At 42.9% G+C, this 18,536-nt stretch overlaps 2 protein-coding genes across 5 annotated transcripts; both read right to left on the bottom strand.

Annotated features, from left to right (window-relative positions):
* Window positions 1-125: 125 nt before the first annotated feature.
* Window positions 126-4,824, bottom strand: si:dkeyp-97a10.2. Of its 3 annotated transcripts, none has more exons than XM_021595210.2 (6): window positions 4,278-4,824; window positions 3,914-3,973; window positions 2,690-3,049; window positions 1,842-2,081; window positions 1,054-1,150; window positions 126-630 (listed from the first exon to the last, which is right to left on the bottom strand). In XM_021595210.2, the coding sequence occupies exons 2-6, from the start codon at window positions 3,966-3,968 to the stop codon at window positions 546-548; spliced, it is 837 nt and encodes a 278-aa protein (XP_021450885.2). In that variant the 5' UTR covers window positions 3,969-3,973; window positions 4,278-4,824; the 3' UTR covers window positions 126-545. The 3 variants fall into 3 exon arrangements, with proteins under 3 accessions (XP_021450885.2, XP_021450883.2, XP_021450891.2); XM_021595208.2 differs by having other exon boundaries at window positions 3,914-4,023; window positions 4,278-4,747; XM_021595216.2 differs by having other exon boundaries at window positions 126-609; window positions 3,914-4,023; window positions 4,278-4,580.
* A 4,758-nt stretch (window positions 4,825-9,582) lies between these two features.
* Window positions 9,583-17,228, bottom strand: LOC110516883. Of its 2 annotated transcripts, none has more exons than XM_021595197.2 (6): window positions 16,938-17,228; window positions 11,360-11,443; window positions 10,923-11,252; window positions 10,456-10,683; window positions 10,255-10,378; window positions 9,583-10,142 (listed from the first exon to the last, which is right to left on the bottom strand). In XM_021595197.2, exons 2-6 carry the CDS (start codon window positions 11,409-11,411, stop codon window positions 10,106-10,108), a joined length of 771 nt encoding a protein of 256 aa, XP_021450872.2. In that variant the 5' UTR covers window positions 11,412-11,443; window positions 16,938-17,228; the 3' UTR covers window positions 9,583-10,105. The 2 variants fall into 2 exon arrangements, with proteins under 2 accessions (XP_021450872.2, XP_021450878.2); XM_021595203.2 differs by having other exon boundaries at window positions 16,804-16,938.
* Window positions 17,229-18,536: the final 1,308 nt, after the last annotated feature.

The raw sequence follows: 18,536 nt of genomic DNA, 5'->3' as shown, positions 1-18,536 counted from the left end.
GCACACTTTTATTCATGGCCACAAATCATTGTGAAATTCACTATGTATAGAGCGCTTGTGCCTCGACTCCCATTCCCTGACTGAATTGTGGATTTACAATAGCGATCAATTCAACTAAAGCTTCACACAGTTTAAAATGTGCTTTTTATTACAAAGAATACACAGCTAAATATACAAAATGTTTATAATATACAAAAGTTACAAAATACGGAATTGATTTTCATTTAAAACTAATTATTTTAGAGCATTATATAAAAAAAAGTAGTGTGTAGTTCAGTACTATGCGAGGCGGTGTAAAAATGAGAGCTACTACAAAAACAGGCAACACACTGGGCAAAAGTCCCTCTTTCCATTTTTAGAACTCGTCAATTGGCCAAAAAGCAGTTCACTCTCCACATTGTTCCAATGCACTGAAAGGTCATGCTGCTCACAGGGAAGGAAGCTCCTCCCAAAGCGTTTTGTACACTTACTGTCCTTTTATGAGTCCATCTTTGAGTTGGGGAGTGTAGCGAAATACCTTGGGTACTGGTATCAATGGTTCACCATTACAAGTTGTCTTCAAAATGCTCCTGAAGCCTCTCGCCTCTGTTACTATATCGCCTGTGTCTCCTAAACAGAAACCAACAAACTCTAATATGGGTAAATACAACAACACACTGTACATTTTTAAAGTTTTAGTCATTTAGAAGACACTCTTATCCAGAGTGACTTACAGGATCAATTAGGGTTAAGTGCTTTGCTCAAGGGCATATTTTGCACCTAGTCGGCTCGAGGATTCAAACCAGCGACCATTTGGTTATGGCCCAACGCTCTTAATCGCTAGGCTACCTGCCACCCTATATTGTACTGACAATGTCAAGCGTGCAATGCCTTGATGTGATATTGTAACTTCCAATTTTGAGGTGCCCATCCATTCTCTTTTCCCATTCTGCAGTCTGTCAGCGACCTCAGTTTCCTTGCTATGTATGGCTTTATCTTACAGTATGTACCGTAACTCAAAATGAAATGTGTATCTGTGCCGCGTGACTAGGGTGTCAGTGTGTGTTACCGTACCTCCACAGTAGAAAAGCGAGCGCTGCTCCACAGACCAGCAAGATGATGAGAGAGACCACCGCCACCGTGGTCCTCTTGCCCTCTTTCTCACACGGCTCTGACGGACCAGACAGGACAAGGTCACAACAAAACAATATGTTATGGTGTCCATAGGACAGCCTCGGAGTCACTCGGACTTGGCTCTCGAAATATGGGCACTGTACATACAGTATTAACACGAATGCTACATAGGGCATACCACTCACACACACACCGAGGCTGTACATTCAATGGATATGAATGGTGTGGGCACTGTTTCTGCATTCAGCAATGCCTTTGAGGAAAAGTTACCTACCTACCTGTTCTGTCTGTCAAGGAGATATGAGATTTCTTACCCATGTTTTGCAGTGCTATTACTTAGAACATTGGTCACCAACCCTGGTCCTGGAGAACTACAGGGTCTGCAGGGTTTTCTTACAACCTAGCACAACCACATCTGATTCAGCCTTGAGCTACGCTAGCTAGCTAGAGGAACAGTCTGCATACACTGTAGCTCTGCATGACCAGGGTGGGTGACCACTGGCATAGAGACTAACAGACAGATGGCTGATTCACATCATAGGGCCAACATGATTATTTCTAGCACGGTTCCATCAAAAACAGTATGGTGGATGCGTAACCAGGCCGTGCCAGTGCAGCTTGGCTTGGCTCGGTTTGGTCCTGGAATGTGAATCAGGCATGAGAGACAGATGGGGTTTGTGTAGAGACTGAGAGACAGATGGGGTTAGTTAGTGCGTGGGGTTCCATACCTGCTGTGTAGGTGGCAGAGCTGTGGCCAAGCTTGTTGCTCACCATGCAGGTGAAGTGACCACAGATGGGGGCGGAGGAGACGACGAGGGTCTTCCCATCAGGCGAAACGTGTCCCACAGCATCGGTTATGGCTGCCCGCTCGTGGAGCCAGCTGAATTTAAGGTCTGTCCCCCAGGTCTCCACACAGAACAGGGAGGAGTGGGACACGTTCACTCTCACTGAGGGGTGGTGCACAGCCTCTGAGAGGAAAGACAAGAGACAGCGAAAAGAGAATGAGACCAGGTGTGAGAAAGGTGAGACTTGGAAGTTGGAACTGAAAATTGAGGAGGAGAAAGAGAGTGACAGAGGGTGGTTGCGTCGTGAAGTAACAGTGTGAGTTGAGCGTGTTGTCTACTGAGGCTTGGTGGTGGTGACTTGAGAGGTATGAGGCTGTGAGGAGAAAACAGATCAGAAACTTAGAAAGAAGACATTTGACAGAGACAAATCTAGAGCTTGGAACTATTGAAGAGGGATTGTGCAAGACAGTTGTTGGACTGATAACCTGAAATATTACCGACTCAAAGTTGATTGTTGGACTGCAGTGAAGCATATATTTATATTATAAAGACAAAGAAAGCACTTAGGCAGAACTGACCCAACAGTTCATCCTCTATAAGAACATAACTCCAGAGGACAGGAAGGAATATCTAGGAATGTATTCCAAACGGCAACGTAATCAGAAAGTCTGTGTTGTCACATAACACGTCATTATAGTGACATTTTAAGTAATACGTGAGCATAGGTGACATGGAACAATGGTAAATGTCACTTTTGATATATTCTACTTAGACCATGTTGACCATCGTACCGTACTCCTTGACGGTACACTGTCCAGAGGTCTTGACGCCAGCCTGGTCAGTGACGGTCACGATGTACACCCCGCTGTCTGCCACGCCAAAGCCCTCCAGCTTCAGTATTGACCCCTGCTCCTCCAAACTCAGACGCCCGTCCAAGCGTTTTTCTTGCCCGGGGAACGTAATCAACGTCACCTTCCCAGGATTCCCTGGAGTCTTTGCGTTCTCTGGCTCCCGCTCCCAGGTTATCATGGAGATCTTTTCTTTGGGATCGCGGTCGATCTGGACCTGGAGAACTAGACGTCCGGCTGGGAGTACATTGACCGGCTGCGGGGTCTGGAAGTGGACCGACACGCACTGGTACCCACAAGACACTGGGGACAGAAACATGATCATGCGTTGTTATTGTATTGCCTGTGGTGATTGGATATCAATACCGTACCAACTTTCGATGGAGCCTGATGGAGAGAGAAATTTGAGGAAGGGCTCATTGTAATGGCAGGAGTGGAGCGAATAGCCATTTCAATGAGCCGGTCCTCCGATTTTAAAATGACACCAGCCTCCACTGCTAACCACTGATACGGTTGGTTGCTATGTTTTTCATGACTTAGCTCATGATTTCTTACATTTATATTTAGTATGAAGTGAAGAGGACTTTCATCAGGTAGTCAAACAGTGACTGAGAGCACATGACAGTTCTGCCTGACGTGATGTTTGTCGAGCTTTGTCGTTACATGACTAACCCTCTGTGGACTCCTCCATCTAACACAAAGGGAAGTTTACATCTCTTACAGGGAAAGACATTTCCTCAGAAGACACAGATTGAAACACACCCTATTGTCTCAATCACCTTAGATGACCAGAGTTGCACACTCCTTGGCTCGGTCTAGACATATACAATGGTACTGTATTCATTGGCTTTGAACTCAAACTGTTTTCTTTCATAAGTGCGACGCAAGCAACTCAACATAGGTTGAGTGTGCACTGAAGACAGTATATCACACACAAACTGAAAAAACCTGAAGAATCCATTTTCATGTAATCTCGACACCCAGAACCAAATGTTAAGGCTGTCACGTGGGACTACTGATAATGTATCAGTTCAATGCTAATATGGTAAATACGACATCCACAAATGGCCAAATAGAGCAGTCAAATACACGCCGCCTGGTTGCACCAATACACTTAGATACAGCCGTGTGACATTTTTATGGATCATGTTGCACAGAAGCACTTACACAAGAGCAGAGGTAGCAGAGAGAGGCTCCAGGAGAGACAGTGTTGCAGCCTCATGGCACCTGAGAGAGAGAGAGGGAGAGAGAGAATGACAGACAGACAGAGTCTGAGACTGAGAAAGGGAGCGAGAGAAAGAGAGAGAGAAGAATAACAGACTGAGAGGACATTTCTCTTGGATGGTTCCCGTGACCTCTCTGATAAGAGACCGATAGAGACCTAGTTTCCAAAGAAGAGGTCATTGTTTCACTTCCTAAGTCTGACTCCTAAGTCTGACTTAGAAGCTTGCCTTAAGTAACCGGTCTATATTTAGGCACAGACAATGACTTGCACTGGATCAAAATCAGCAGCTGTTTAAAATTCACTTACCTTCCCAACTGTACAATGGATTATGAGTCAGAGATTATGGAAGTGGCAGGAGTGCATTCATTCAAAAGGAAGCCCACTTTTCAGGGGTAGGGCACAGCACGCCAGGAAGCTTGGATGCAGTTTTATAATATAAAAACAAAAAAATCCTTACGCAAATAGAAGAGAAAAATGTCAACCATCAAAAACAACCCAAAGAAAGAGGCTGGAGTGAACTAAAAGTTGCTCTGATAGATTGCAGTCTGGTGCAGGACTTTGTACTTGCAGCCCTTCCCTGTGTGAGGTCCAGCCAGTTAGGTACTTAGACGTCACCTTGTTTTCAAGCTGTGCAATTTCCTCTTTCCCTTTCCTGTACAATACATGCCGTCACTCAGCTGTGTTTAAACAAGTGGATTCTATTGTATTCTGTTGTAAAATTATCACATTGATAATCACTCCTACCCCTCCATCTATTTGTGTCCAAGCACCCTCTCAAATGCCAACGCAACAAATCATATTGTCCGGACACATACTTTGACACCAAGTTTTGAACACAATAAGCAAATGGAAAAGTAAATTCAATTAGAATAGCATTCTCTCAAGGGAAAGTTAACAATGTTGGAATGCTTTGTTCAAAAATGTGCTTTGTAGTTTTGTGGTGTTTTTTCATTATTATTCAAGTTCTTTTTTTTTTTTTTTACATTTCCTGTTGAAAAACAACATACCACGTATGAATACAGTAATGTACACACACTTCAGGGTAAAAAAAACTTGATGGAGTAGGCTATTCAAGGAGTTGGTTTGATGGTGCCCTCTGATGTCATCGGCCTTCCCCCTTGCTTGCAGAAACAATAGAGGAGCAATAGAGAACAATGGAGAAAGGCCCACCCCCCACTTGTGCCATGTCATGAGTGTACCTGGACCACCTAGTGCCTTTTGTTAAGTAAATCAGGTGCAAAGGTGACTGGAGTACAACTTTAATTTGGTAAAAAAAAGTCTTATCAACATTTGGAACAACAATTAACAATACGGTAGAGTATTTTCAATTCACGTCCTCTGTGAATGACCATCCATAAATTAAATCAGGGGCGCAACATGCCCCCCCCCCCCCCCCCCCCACACACACACACATTCTGAAATTGCATTTGTATTCCCCGCAGTTTTATCATTGGAATGTGATACAAAATGAGGCAACGGTGTGCTTTATGACCATGCAGACGCCTCCGAGCGGTTGGGTAGGCTGTTTGGATCTTTTATCCGACTGGATAAAAATTTAAAAAATGTCCCCCCCACTTCTAAAATCAAAGTTGCGCCTCTGAATGATATTATGAATAGAGGAAGTTCTAAAACAAGCCAGTGGATGGCGCTATTTCATGAAATAGTTGGTGCTATGCTTTCCCTCCCTCATCCAGAATGCTGTGTTTCTAAACTCAGCAAAAAAAAGAAACGGCCCTTTTTCAGGACCCTGTCTTTCAAAGATAATTAGTAAAAATCTAAATAACTTCACAGATCTTCATTGTAAAGGGTTTAAACACTGTTTCCAATGCTTGTTCAATGAACCATAAACAATTAATGAACATGCACTTGTGGAATGGTCATTAAGACACTACCAGCTTACAGACAGTAGACAATTAAGGTCACAGTTAGAAAACTTAGGACACTAAAGAGGCAATTCTACTGACTCTGAAAAATACCAAAAGAAAGATGCCCAGGGTCCCTGCTCATCTGAGTGAACGTGCCTTAAGCATGCTGCAAGGAGGCATGAGGACTGCAGATGTGGCCAAGGGCAATAAATTGCAATGTCCGTACTGTGAGACGCCTAAGACAGGACGGACAGCTGATCATCCTCGCAGTGGCAGACCACGTGTAACAACACCTTCACAAGATCGGTACATCTGAACATCACACCTGCGGGACAGGTACAGGATGGCAACAACAACTGCCGGAGTTACACCAGGAACGCACAATCTCTCCATCAGTGCTCAGACTGTCCACAAAAGTCTGAGAGAGGCTGGACTGAGGGCTTGTGGGCCTGTTGTAAGGCAGGTCCTCACCAGACATCACCGGCAACAACGTCGCTTATGGGCAGAAACCCACCATCGCTGGACCAGACAGGACTGGCAAAAAGTCCTTTTCACTAACGAGTCGCGGTTTTGTCTCACCAGGAGTGGTGGTCAGATTCGCGTTTATCATCAAAGGAATGAGCATTACACTGAGGCCTGTACTCTGGAGCGGGATTGGTTTGGAGGTAGAGGGTCCATCATGGTCTGTAGTGGTGTGTCACAGCATCATCGGACTGAGCTTGTTGTCATTGCAGGCAATCTCAACGCTGTGCGTTACAGGGAAGACCTCCTCCTCCCTCATGTGGTACCCTTCCTGCAGGCTCATCCTGACAGGATATTGATCTCATCCCGTCAGTAGAGGATGCCTGGTTATTTTTTTAAAGTGTCTTCCTAACCATCTTAAATAAGCATGCCCCTCTCAAGAAATTTAGAACCAGGAACAGATATAGCCCTTGGTTCTCCCCAGACCTGACTGCCCTTAACCAACACAAAAACATCCTATGGCGTTCTGCATTAGCATCGAACAGCCCCCGTGATATGCAGCTTTTCAGGGAAGCTAGAAACCATTATACACAGGCAGTTAGAAAAGCCAAAGCTAGCTTTTTCAAGCAGAAATATGCTTCTTGCAACACTAACTCAAAAAAGTTCTGGGACACTGTAAAGTGCATGGAGAATAAGAACACCTCCTCCCAGCTGCCCACTGCACTGAAGATAGGAAACACTGTCACCACTGATAAATCCACTATAATTGAACATTTTAATAAGCATTTTTCTACGGCTGGCCATGCTTACCACCTGGCTACCCCTACCCCGGTCAACAGCACTGCACCCCCCACAGCAACTCGCCCAAGCCTTCCCCATTTCTCCTTCTCCCAAATCCGGTCAGCTGATGTTCTGAAAGAGCTGCAAAATCTGTACCCCTACAAATCAGCCGGGCTAGACAATCTGGACCCTTTCTTTCTTAAATTATCTGCCGAAATTGTTGCCACCCCTATTACTAGCCTGTTCAACCTCTCGTGTCGTCTGAGATTCCCAAAGATTGGAAAGCAGCTGCGGTCATCCCCCTCTTCAAAGGGGGGGACACTCTTGACCCAAATTGCTACAGACCTATATCTATCCTACCCTGCCTTTCTAAGGTCTTCGAAAGCCAAGTCAACAAACAGATTACCGACCATTTCGAATCTCATCATACCCTCTCTGCTATGCAATCTGGTTTCAGTGCTGGTCATGGGTGCACCTCAGCCGCACTCTAGGTCCTAAACGATGTCTTAACCGCCATCGATAAGAAACATTACTGTGCAGCCGTATTCATTGATCTGGCCAAGGCTTTCGACTCTGTCAATCACCACATCCTCATCGGCAGACTCGACAGCCTTGGTTTCTCAAATGATTGCCTCGCCTGGTTCACCAACTACTTCTCTGATAGAGTTCAGTGTGTCAAATCGGAGGGTCTGTTGTCCGGACCTCTGGCAGTCTCTATGGGGGTGCCACAGGGTTCAATTCTTGGACCGGTTCTCTTCTCTGTATACATCAATGATGTCGCTCTTGCTGCTGGTGAGTCTCTGATCCACCTCTACGCAGACGACACCATTCTGTATACTTCTGGCCCTTCTTTGGACACTGTGTTAACAACCCTCCAGGCAAGCTTCAATGCCATACAACTCTCCTTCCATGGCCTCCAATTGCTCTTAAATACAAGTAAAACTAAATGCATGCTCTTTAACCGATCTCTGCCTGCACCTGCCCGCCTGTCCAACATCACTACTCTGGACGGCTCTGACTTAGAATACGTGGACAACTAAAAATACCTAGGTGTCTGGTTAGACTGTAAACTCTCCTTCCAGACTCACATCAAACATCTCCAATCCAAAGTTAAATCTAGAATTGGCTTCCTATTTCGCAACAAAGCATCCTTCACTCATGCTGCCAAACATACCCTTGTAAAACTGACCATCCTACAAATCCTCGACTTTGGCGATGTCATTTACAAAATAGCCCCCAATACCCTACTCAACAAATTGGATGCAGTCTAATTTAGTTAGACTAGTTTTGTCACCAAAGCCCCACATACTACCCACCATTGCGACCTGTACGCTCTCATTGGCTGGCCCTCACTTCATACTCGTCGCCAAACGCACTGGCTCCATGTCATCTACAAGACCCTGCTAGGTAAAGTCCCCCCTTATCTCAGCTCACTGGTCACCATAGCATCACCCACCTGTAGCACGCGCTCCAGCAGGTAAAACCAATTCTTTCTTTGGCCGCCTCTCCTTCCAGTTCTCTGCTGCTAATGACTGGAACGAACTATAAAAATCTCTGAAACTGGAAACACTTATCTCCCTCACTAGCTTTAAGCACCAGCTGTCAGAGCAGCTCACAGATTACTGCACCTGTACATAGCCCACCTATAATTTAGCCCAAACAACTACCTCTTTCCCTACTGTATTTATTTTATTTTGCTCCTTTGCACCCCATTATTTGTATTTCTACTTTGCACGTTCCTCCACTGCAATCTACCATTCCAGTGTTTTACTTGCTATATTGTATTTACTTTGCCACCATGGCTTTTTTTTGCCTTTACCTCCCTTCTCACCTCATTTCCTCACATCGTATATAGACTTGTTTCTACTGTATTATTGACTGTATGTTTGTTTTACTCCATGTGTAACTCTGTGTCGTTCTATGTGTCGAACTGCTTTGCTTTATCTTGGCCAGGTCGCAATTGTAAATGAGAACTTGTTCTCAACTTGCCTACCTGGTTAAATTAAGGTTAAATAAAAAACATGGCCCTCCAGCATGACAATGCCACCAGCCATACTGCTCATTCTGTGTGGGATTTCCTGCAAGACAGGAATGTCAGTGTTCTGCCATGGCCAGCGAAGAGCCCGGCTCTCAATCCCATTGAATACGTCTGGGACCTGTTGGATCGAAGGGTCTGAGGGTCACCTGTCTGAACTTGCAGGTGTCTTGGTGGAAGAGTGGGGTAACATCTCACAGCAAGAACTGGCAAATCTGGTGCAGTCCATGAGGGGGAGATGCACTGCAGTACTCAATGCAGCTGGTGGCCACACCAGATACTGACTGTTACTTTTGATTTTGACCCCCCCCCCCCCCCCCCCCCCCCCCCCCCTTTGTTCAGGGACACATTATTCTATTTCTGTTAGTCACATGTCTGTGGAACTTGTTCAGTTTATGTCTCAGTTGTTGAATATTGTTATGTTCATACAAATATTTACACATGTTAAGTTTACTTAAAATAAACGCAGTTGACAGTGAGAGGAGGTTTATTTTCTTGCTGAGTTTGTAGCAAAGTGTGCATTTTTCCATTTGCTTTATATCATACATAGGCATCACAATTGTAGGTTTAGGTTTAACTTTAACTTATACATGTGATGGCATACAGTACTTAACAAAAAGATACAAAGATATAATAAGTCAAAATATACGTGTAGACACTGCATCAAATACCACAAATCAGCATACAAATACACCAATAACAAGCATTTCACTATACCCACAATAACATCTGCTAAACATGTGACAAATACAATTTAATTTGATAAAAAGGCATATCAATATATTTTATTGATGCGGAATAGGGCCACATCTCTTAATAGGAATGATCATTGGTGTCTGGCAGAGTGACATGCTGCAATAGAATATTACATTTAAACTTCTCATATCATACCATCTCCGCAGGTGCCCATCTGTGCCAAAGACTTGTGTGATCGTTCAGTGTGTAACAAAATGTCATACGACTGATAATGGAACGCGAGGGACCTCCTAAAGTCATATAATCCCATTCGTCCTCCGCTGTTTGCATCTCCTGTTAATAACACACAGCAATGTGAAAAGTGTACGTGTACCAAACAAAATAGCAGTCGTTTATTCATGTATTACTGTAAAAGACAAGCCGGGGAGATGTTGTGTAATCTTACCAGGAGAGACATCCACATTTCATTAGAATCACTATGATGATGATGATGATGATGACGATGGTGGCCAATATTACAACACACCAAGTCTCACAGGATTGGTTACTTTGGGATGGTGTAGGAGAATCTAGGCCACAGCAAAGAAGCATGAAAGACTGAAAAAACTCAAAATAGTCATAATAAATGATCATAATGCATGTATACCAGTGATGTAGTGTGTAACACTAGTCCCCAGGCTGCTGTTGACCACACATGTGTAGTTGTGGCCCTTCATTCCAGACATGTATAGGTTCCTGCCATCTGCAGAGAGATTGGCTGTCTGATTGGAGACCTCTACCCCATCCACCAACCAGGAAACCACTGGGCTGTCCCACTGTGCCCTGTCATTAGCCACCTCACACTGGAGGGACAGAGACGCCACAGGAGCAGCAACTAGGCGAGAGGGAGGGAGAGAAAAAGTTAGGCAGAACAAATAGTCCAAATATAGTTATATATAGTTCTGCACATAAGGGTAGCCTCTGTACCGAGGCTTCACTCACATTGTTCGGAAGGTGAGGTGAAAGCCTGTGACCGAGGATAATGTCAAGGTAATGGGACTTTATTAGATTGCACAGTATATGACCCAAACTAAATCTAGGTAGTGACCAGAATTATTGGTGTAACTTTCTCACCACTCTCTCTAACAAGTATCTTTGCTGCTTCCTCGTTCCCCATCTGGTTAGTCACAGTGATGATGTAGACTCCATAGTTAGATGAACTTATATTCTCCACCCTAAATAAGGCCCCCTTCTGGTCTATTGGATTGCCAGGTGAATCTTGGTGATCGGCCAGCCTGACCTGTCCCTGACCCTTCTCAGTCTTGTAGTCCCAAATCACCATGACGATCTTCTCTGTTGGTGTAATCTGGAACTGGGTCTGCAGGACCAGGTCTCTCCCCAGAGCCACATAAAGGAGATCCTTGTTCTGGAAATGCACTGACAGGCACTGGTGGAGGTGCGGCACTGAGGAAGATAGACAAGGAATTACTGTACATCTTATGTACACATTACTGTACCATAAAGTTATTTTTGCACTGCAATAGCTTACTGACAAAAAAAAAAAAACTCACAGAGGGCCAGGATCAGACAAATACACCAGACCAGGATGTGCTGTGTTTCCATCACATCTGCAGAGCCATTTAGATTTTACAATGCTGAGGAGAAAGAGTGTGTAACAGCATTGAAACTTGCACTCTATCACTCACATTGTCAGGGGCAGAGGCATATCCCTCTAATGTATTTGAGGGGATTTGATGGCGAAATGCTATTGATTAATTTGTAAAAAATCAAACAGCAACAAAAACAACTACAGTATATTATTGTTAGCTATATACTTATGGGTTTGGATTTCTGAGCTTTAACTATTCCTAAGCATTAGTTAGAATAGAGACATGAGGGGTGCCATAATTAAGCTTGGAAGGGGTTAAATACAGGGAAAACGGTCACATGTGGCAGTACTTATAAGGGGAGGAACTGTTTATTGCCCATGTCACTTAGCTTTCTGCCTAGCGGTAAACATACATTGTTTTGCTATAAGGAGGAAACTCCACCCAAAGTGGGGTATGTATACTACCACAGGAGGAAACTCCACCCAAAGTGCCTTGCGAAAGTATTCGGCCCCCTTGAACTTTGAGACCTTTTGCCACATTTCAGGCTTCAAACATAAAGATATAAAACTGTATTTTTTTGTGAAGAATCAACAACAAGTGGGACACAATCATGAAGTGGAACGACATTTATTGGATATTTCAAACTTTTTTAACAAATCAAAAACTGAAAAATTGGGCGTGCAAAATTATTCAGCCCCTTTACTTTCAGTGCAGCAAACTCTCTCCAGAAGTTCAGTGAGGATCTCTGAATGATCCAATGTTGACCTAAATGACTAATGATGATAAATACAATCCACCTGTGTGTAATCAAGTCTCCGTATAAATGCACCTGCACTGTGATAGTCTCAGAGGTCCGTTAAAAGCGCAGAGAGCATCATGAAGAACAAGGAACACACCAGGCAGGTCCGAGATACTGTTGTGAAGAAGTTTAAAGCCGGATTTGGATACAAAAAGATTTCCCAAGCTTTAAACATCCCAAGGAGCACTGTGCAAGTGATAATATTGAAATGGAAGGAGTATCAGACTACTGCAAATTTACCAAGACCTGGCCGTCCCTCTAAACTTTCAGCTCATACAAGGAGAAGACTGATCAGAGATGCAGCCAAGAGGCCCGTGATCACTCTGGATGAACTGCAGAGATCTACAGCTGAGGTGGGAGACTCTGTCCATAGGACAACAATCAGTCGTATATTGCACAAATCTGGCCTTTATGGAAGAGTGGCAAGAAGAAAGCCATTTCTTAAAGATATCCATAAAAAGTGTTGTTTAAAGTTTGCCACAAGCCACCTGGGAGACACACCAAACATGTGGAAGAAGGTGCTCTGGTCAGATGAAACCAAAATTGAACTTTTTGGCAACAATGCAAAACGTTATGTTTGGCGTAAAAGCAACACAGCTGTACACCATCCCCACTGTCAAACATGGTGGTGGCAGCATCATGGTTTGGGCCTGCTTTTCTTCAGCAGGGACAGGGAAGATGGTTCAAATTGATGGGAAGATGGATGGAGCCAAATACAGGACCATTCTGGAAGAAAACCTGATGGAGTCTGCAAAAGACCTGAGACTGGGATGGAGATTTGTCTTCCAACAAGACAATGATCCAAAACATAAAGCAAAATCTACAATGGAATGGTTCAAAAATAAACATATCCAGGTGTTAGAATGGCCAAGTCAAAGTCCAGACCTGAATCCAATCGAGAATCTGTGGTAAGAACTGAAAACTGCTGTTCACAAATGCTCTCCATCCAACCTCACTGAGCTCGAGCTGTTTTGCAAGGAGGAATGGGAAAAAATTTCAGTCTCTCGATGTGCAAAACTGATAGAGACATACCCCAAGCGACTTACAGCTGTAATCGCAGCAAAAGGTGGCGCTACAAAGTATTAACTTAAGGGGGCTGAATAATTTTGCACGCCCAATTTTTCAGTTTTTGATTTGTTAAAAAAGTTTGAAATATCCAATAAATGTCGTTCCACTTCATGATTGTGTCCCACTTGTTGTTGATTCTTCACAAAAAAATACATTTATATCTTTATGTTTGAAGCCTGAAATGTGGCAAAAGGTCGCAAAGTTCAAGGGGGCCGAATACTTTCGCAAGGCACTGCATGTATACTACCACAGGAGGAAACGTGTTTATGTCGATTCAGCTGTTCGATCCTCTGGGATTAATAAACCTGTTTTAGTGTCCGTCCAGTTCTTATTCTAATAATTAGGACCTAACAATACATAAAATGTGTTTCAACGGTCTTGACATCATTTTTTCCCCTTAAAGATGGTTCTTTGGCGACCAACATATATAACAATACTACGCATCTAGAGGAGTTTTTGACATAGGCCACACTTTCCATTTACAGTGCCTTCGCAAAGTATTCAGACCCCTTGACTTTTTCCACATTGCTATGTTACAGCCTTATTCTAAAATGTATTCAATTGTCCTCCCCCCCTCATCAATCTACACACAATACCCCATATTGACAAGGCAAAAGCAGGTTTTTAGATATCTTTGCAAATTTATAAGAAACGGATATATAAAATGTACATAAGTATTCAGACCCTTTACTCAGTACTTTGTTGAAGCACCTTTGGCAGTGATTACAGCCTCGAATCATCTTGTGTATTATGCTACAACTTGGTACACCTCTATTTGGGGAGTTTCTCCCATTCTTCTCTGCAGATCATCTCAATATCTATCAGGTTGGATGGGGACCTTTGCGGCACAGCTATTTTCAGGTCTCTCCAGAGATGTTCGATCGGGTACAAGTCCAGACCCTGGCTGGGCCACTCAAGGACATTCAGGGACTTGTCCCGAAGCCACTCCTGCATTGTCTTGGCTGTGTTCTTAGGGCTGTTGTCCTGTTGGAAGGTGAACCTTCACCCCAGTCTGAGAACCTGCTCCAGAGCGCTCAGGAATTCATTAAAGATCTCTCTGTACTTTGCTCCGTTCATCTTTCCCTTGATACTGACTAGTCTCCCAGTCACTGAAAAACATCCCCAGAGTATGATTCTGCAATCACCATGCTTCACCTTAGGGATGATGCCAGGTTTCCTCAGGACGTGACGCTTGGCATTCAGGCCAAAGAGTTTGTCTTGGTTTAATCAGACCGGAGAATCTTGTTTCTGTGCCTTTTGGCAAACTCCAAGTGCCTTTTACTGAGGAGTAGCTTCTGTTTGGCCACTCTACCATAAATGCCTGATTGGTGGAGTGCTGCTGAGATGGTTGTCCTTCTGGAAGGTTCTCCCATCTCCACAGAGGAACTCTAGCGCTATATCAGACTCGGGTTCATGGTCACCTCCCTGACCAAGGCCCTTCTCCACTAATTGCTCAATTTGGCCAGGTGGCCAGCTTTAGGAAGAGTCTTGGTGGTTCCAAACTTTTTCCATTTAAGAATGATGGAGGCCACTGTGTTCTTGGGGACCTTCAATGCTGCAGAAATGTTTTGGTACCCTTCCCTAGATCTGTGCCTCGACACAACTAATTTTTTTCTCTGACATGCACGGTCAACTATGGGACCTTTATATAGACAGGTGTGTACCTTTCCAAAGCATGTCCAATCAATTGAATTTACCACAGGTGGACTCCAATCAAGTTGTAGAAACATCTCAAGGATGATCAATGGAAACAGGATGCACCTGAGCTCAATTTCGAGTCTCATAGCAACGGGTTTGAATACTTATGTAAATTTGCAAACATATCTAAAAACCTGTTTTTGCTTTGTCATTATGGGGTATTGTGTATTGCTGAGGATTTTTTTCTGTATTTAATCCATTTTAGAATAAGGCTGTAATCAGGGTTGGGGAGTAGTGGATTACATGTGCAAAAAACGGAACTGTAATCCATTACATTACCTGCAAAAATATTGTAATCAGACTACCGATACTTTTGAAAAGCTAGATGATTACTTTTACATTTAGAAAGGATGTTTGCGCAAAAAAAGCTTTGACACTTTTCCGTTTTCTCAATGACATTCAAATCAGCATTGAAAAATGGTGCAAGTTTAAGTTTGTTCCACCTGAGCGAGTCTGATCAGACCATTATGATGCTACATCAAATGCGTTTGATGGACCGCGGGAAATGAGCAGGAATAGGCGTTTGTAGGCTATAGTCCAAGCTATGTCTTCCAATGGTGTGACTGCTGTCGGCATCCAAAGGTTATCCAATTTGAATAAACGCTTGGAAGTAAAGTTGCAGTAGTGGTGTAGTCTACGACGATACGGATATCACTTATTATTGATATCTACATAGCGCATTGATGGGCATCACACTGCTGCTCTCTCACTTAGCTATTTGCGCCTTGTGGTTGTTGTGGATGGTTGTTCACAAATCTAAATGTGTATTTGAACCCAATAATGGTTGAATTCAAGAAGTTTAAACGGCCTATCAATCCCTGTTTTTGAAACCAGTGGACAGCCATTGAAAAATGCGCTCTTACAACAGCTACATAGTGCAGAACCCAGCCTATGGAATAAAAGTGGGGCTTTTAAAAGTGGGGCTTTTTTTTTCTAATTCATGCTGATAAAAACAAAAATATCCATAGGCCTAATAGACACATGCTCAAACTTGCACACTTTTGATATACTTAAATGGGCAATCTGTAGTTGCTACATCCATTCTTGGATATATAAATTATACATACAGTAGCCTTCAAAAGTCAGGACACACCTACTCATTCAAAGGTATTTCTTTATTTTTACTTGATTCGACATTGTAGAATAATTGTGAAGACATCAACACTATGACATAACAAATAAGGAATAATGTAGTAACCAAAAAAGTGTCAAAATATATTTTAGATTTTAGATTCTTCAAAGTAGCCACCCTTTGCATTGATGACAGTTTTGCACACTCTTGGCAAAGCAATTCCATGAGCGCAGCATTTATTTTTCATCTCGAATCAACGAGCCCAATCAGTCCTCCATGACAACAAAATCATAAACAACAGAGTAGGGCTGGCTAATAAGTCCTTACATTTGGGGTCATGCTCAGGGAAAACAATTTGGCTAGTCTATACCATATTTCCAAATCCTGTTCTTGAAGATCAAGGGGTATAACATTTATTGGAATGACTGGAATTCTGATAGACTTTGGTTCTTAATGTAAAGATATCATTTAATGGTATTATTATATGTAGTAGAAAGGGATGGGTTAGAAGAAGCCTACATACCCAACCCATAAAGTAAAATGTAGCATCCCTATACAGTATGGCCAGCTATATAAACTTTAACATTGATTTATCCTGCAATAGATGTTGTTCAATTGGTGACATACATTTTTGTCTTCTTCTAATGTCTCTTAATGTCTCTTCAGATTACGTTGCTGAGTTTGGGTAATGCAAAAGTTACGTTTCTGATTACAATTCTGGGCAGGTAACTTGTAACTGTAACAGATTTTATTTAGAAAGTAACTTACCCAACCCTGTCTGGAATGTAACAAAATGTGGAAAAAGTCAAAGGTTCTGAAAACTTTCCGAAGGCACTGTAGATGAGAACAAAACAGGTTGGAAAGCAAAAGGAGAAAGAGAAAAGGAGGAGCATTCTACTCACAAGAGAATGTATCCACAGCAGTAGCTGCTCTTCCGTCTCTTAACTCTCTTGACTCTGCGCCATTTAGTTTACCGAAGGTTTGAATCGCTATCAAAATATGCAAACCTTTCATGAAACATTTGAACCCTCTCTGTATGGTTCTGTACTACTGTACAATGAGACATGGAGTCTATTTCTGTGGCGGCGTCCTATATTACGTAATACTGTATCCTTTTCCTGTCAATCTCTTCCGTTCATTATTTTGTACCTGATATTATCAGACATTCTAAACATAGCCAAATTCCAGTGCTCAGTTGGCTAGTCAAACCTTGAGCTCACGGTTACTGTTGATTGTATCACTTGCCTGGGTGCCAGTGATTCCGTTGTAGCACTCATTTCAACTTGTTGTCATGCCAAACATGACAACTAAAACAGAAGCATCCAGGTTATTCAGTAATACAAAAGTCAGGTCAGCTTGATGTGTTTCTGTTTTCTTGCCTAATATTTCCTGGTTGAAGGACAAACTCAATGCATACCGGCACTTAAAATAGATACTGTATGTAAGTGTTGAACCAGTTCTTCCCTTTTCACAGTCCAGTATGGTAGGTGCTAGGGGAGTAACAGGGAGTAACTCCTACTGTAACTCCTACTCCCTTGTTCCAGCTCCTACTCCTGACTGAATATTCATGCATTTTAATTAATTTGTATGGATACTGTGCCAGGCACACAAATGTCCTTCAAAAAGGAAACAATTCCAGACTTCTGCTAGAACCCTACATTGGATGAAACAGTATTTTCAAGACACTCGCTGTTTTCAATTATCATTCCTACATTAATTGCCAGTGTTGTAAGGTACTTAAGTAAAAAATACTTGAAAGTATTACTTGAGTAGGTTTCTGGGGTATCTGTACTTTATTTAAAACAATTTTTTGACAATGTTGACTTTTTACTTCACTACATTCCTAAGGAACTTAAGTATATTTAAAACCAAACACCTTTTAGACTTTTACTCAAGTAGTATTCTACTGGTTGACCTTTACTTGAGTTATTTTCTATTGTGGAATCATTACTCAAGGATGACGCTAGGGTACTTTTTCGTTGTTGTTGCAGGAAAGATATTGAAATTCATACATATCAGTCAACATCAATGCTGAATAAAGAGTAGAGACCCAAGTCACATTCATAACAACAGCATCCCTTCGAATACATAGAGATCCACTCTCAAACAATTATCTATACTGTCAAAGATGTTCAGACACCTAAGTAAGGTGCCACGTTACCCTCTGGGCCTACTGAGCCCATGTCCATCCGCGCGGACAAACAGATGCACATCCACCCGCCTAGACACATGTCCATCCCCGTACACACCTCCATGTGCACGCATGACCAAATGCATCCATAAGACACTGACAAATAAATGGTAGGGTCCAAGACGTGACACCGGCTATAAACGATCAACTTTAGGAACACCTTAATACGGATCCCCCCCTCTAACCTTTGCCCTCAGAACAGCCATAATTCGTTCGGGCATGGACTAGAAGGTGTTGAAAGTGTTCCATAGGGATGCTGGCCCATATTGACTCCAATGCTTCCGTTAGTTGTGTCACGTCGGCTGGATGT

Source organism: Oncorhynchus mykiss, chromosome 3 (genome assembly GCF_013265735.2).
Source record: "Oncorhynchus mykiss isolate Arlee chromosome 3, USDA_OmykA_1.1, whole genome shotgun sequence".
Lineage (NCBI taxonomy): Eukaryota > Metazoa > Chordata > Actinopteri > Salmoniformes > Salmonidae > Oncorhynchus > Oncorhynchus mykiss.
This window is presented reverse-complemented; position numbering and strand designations above follow the sequence as displayed.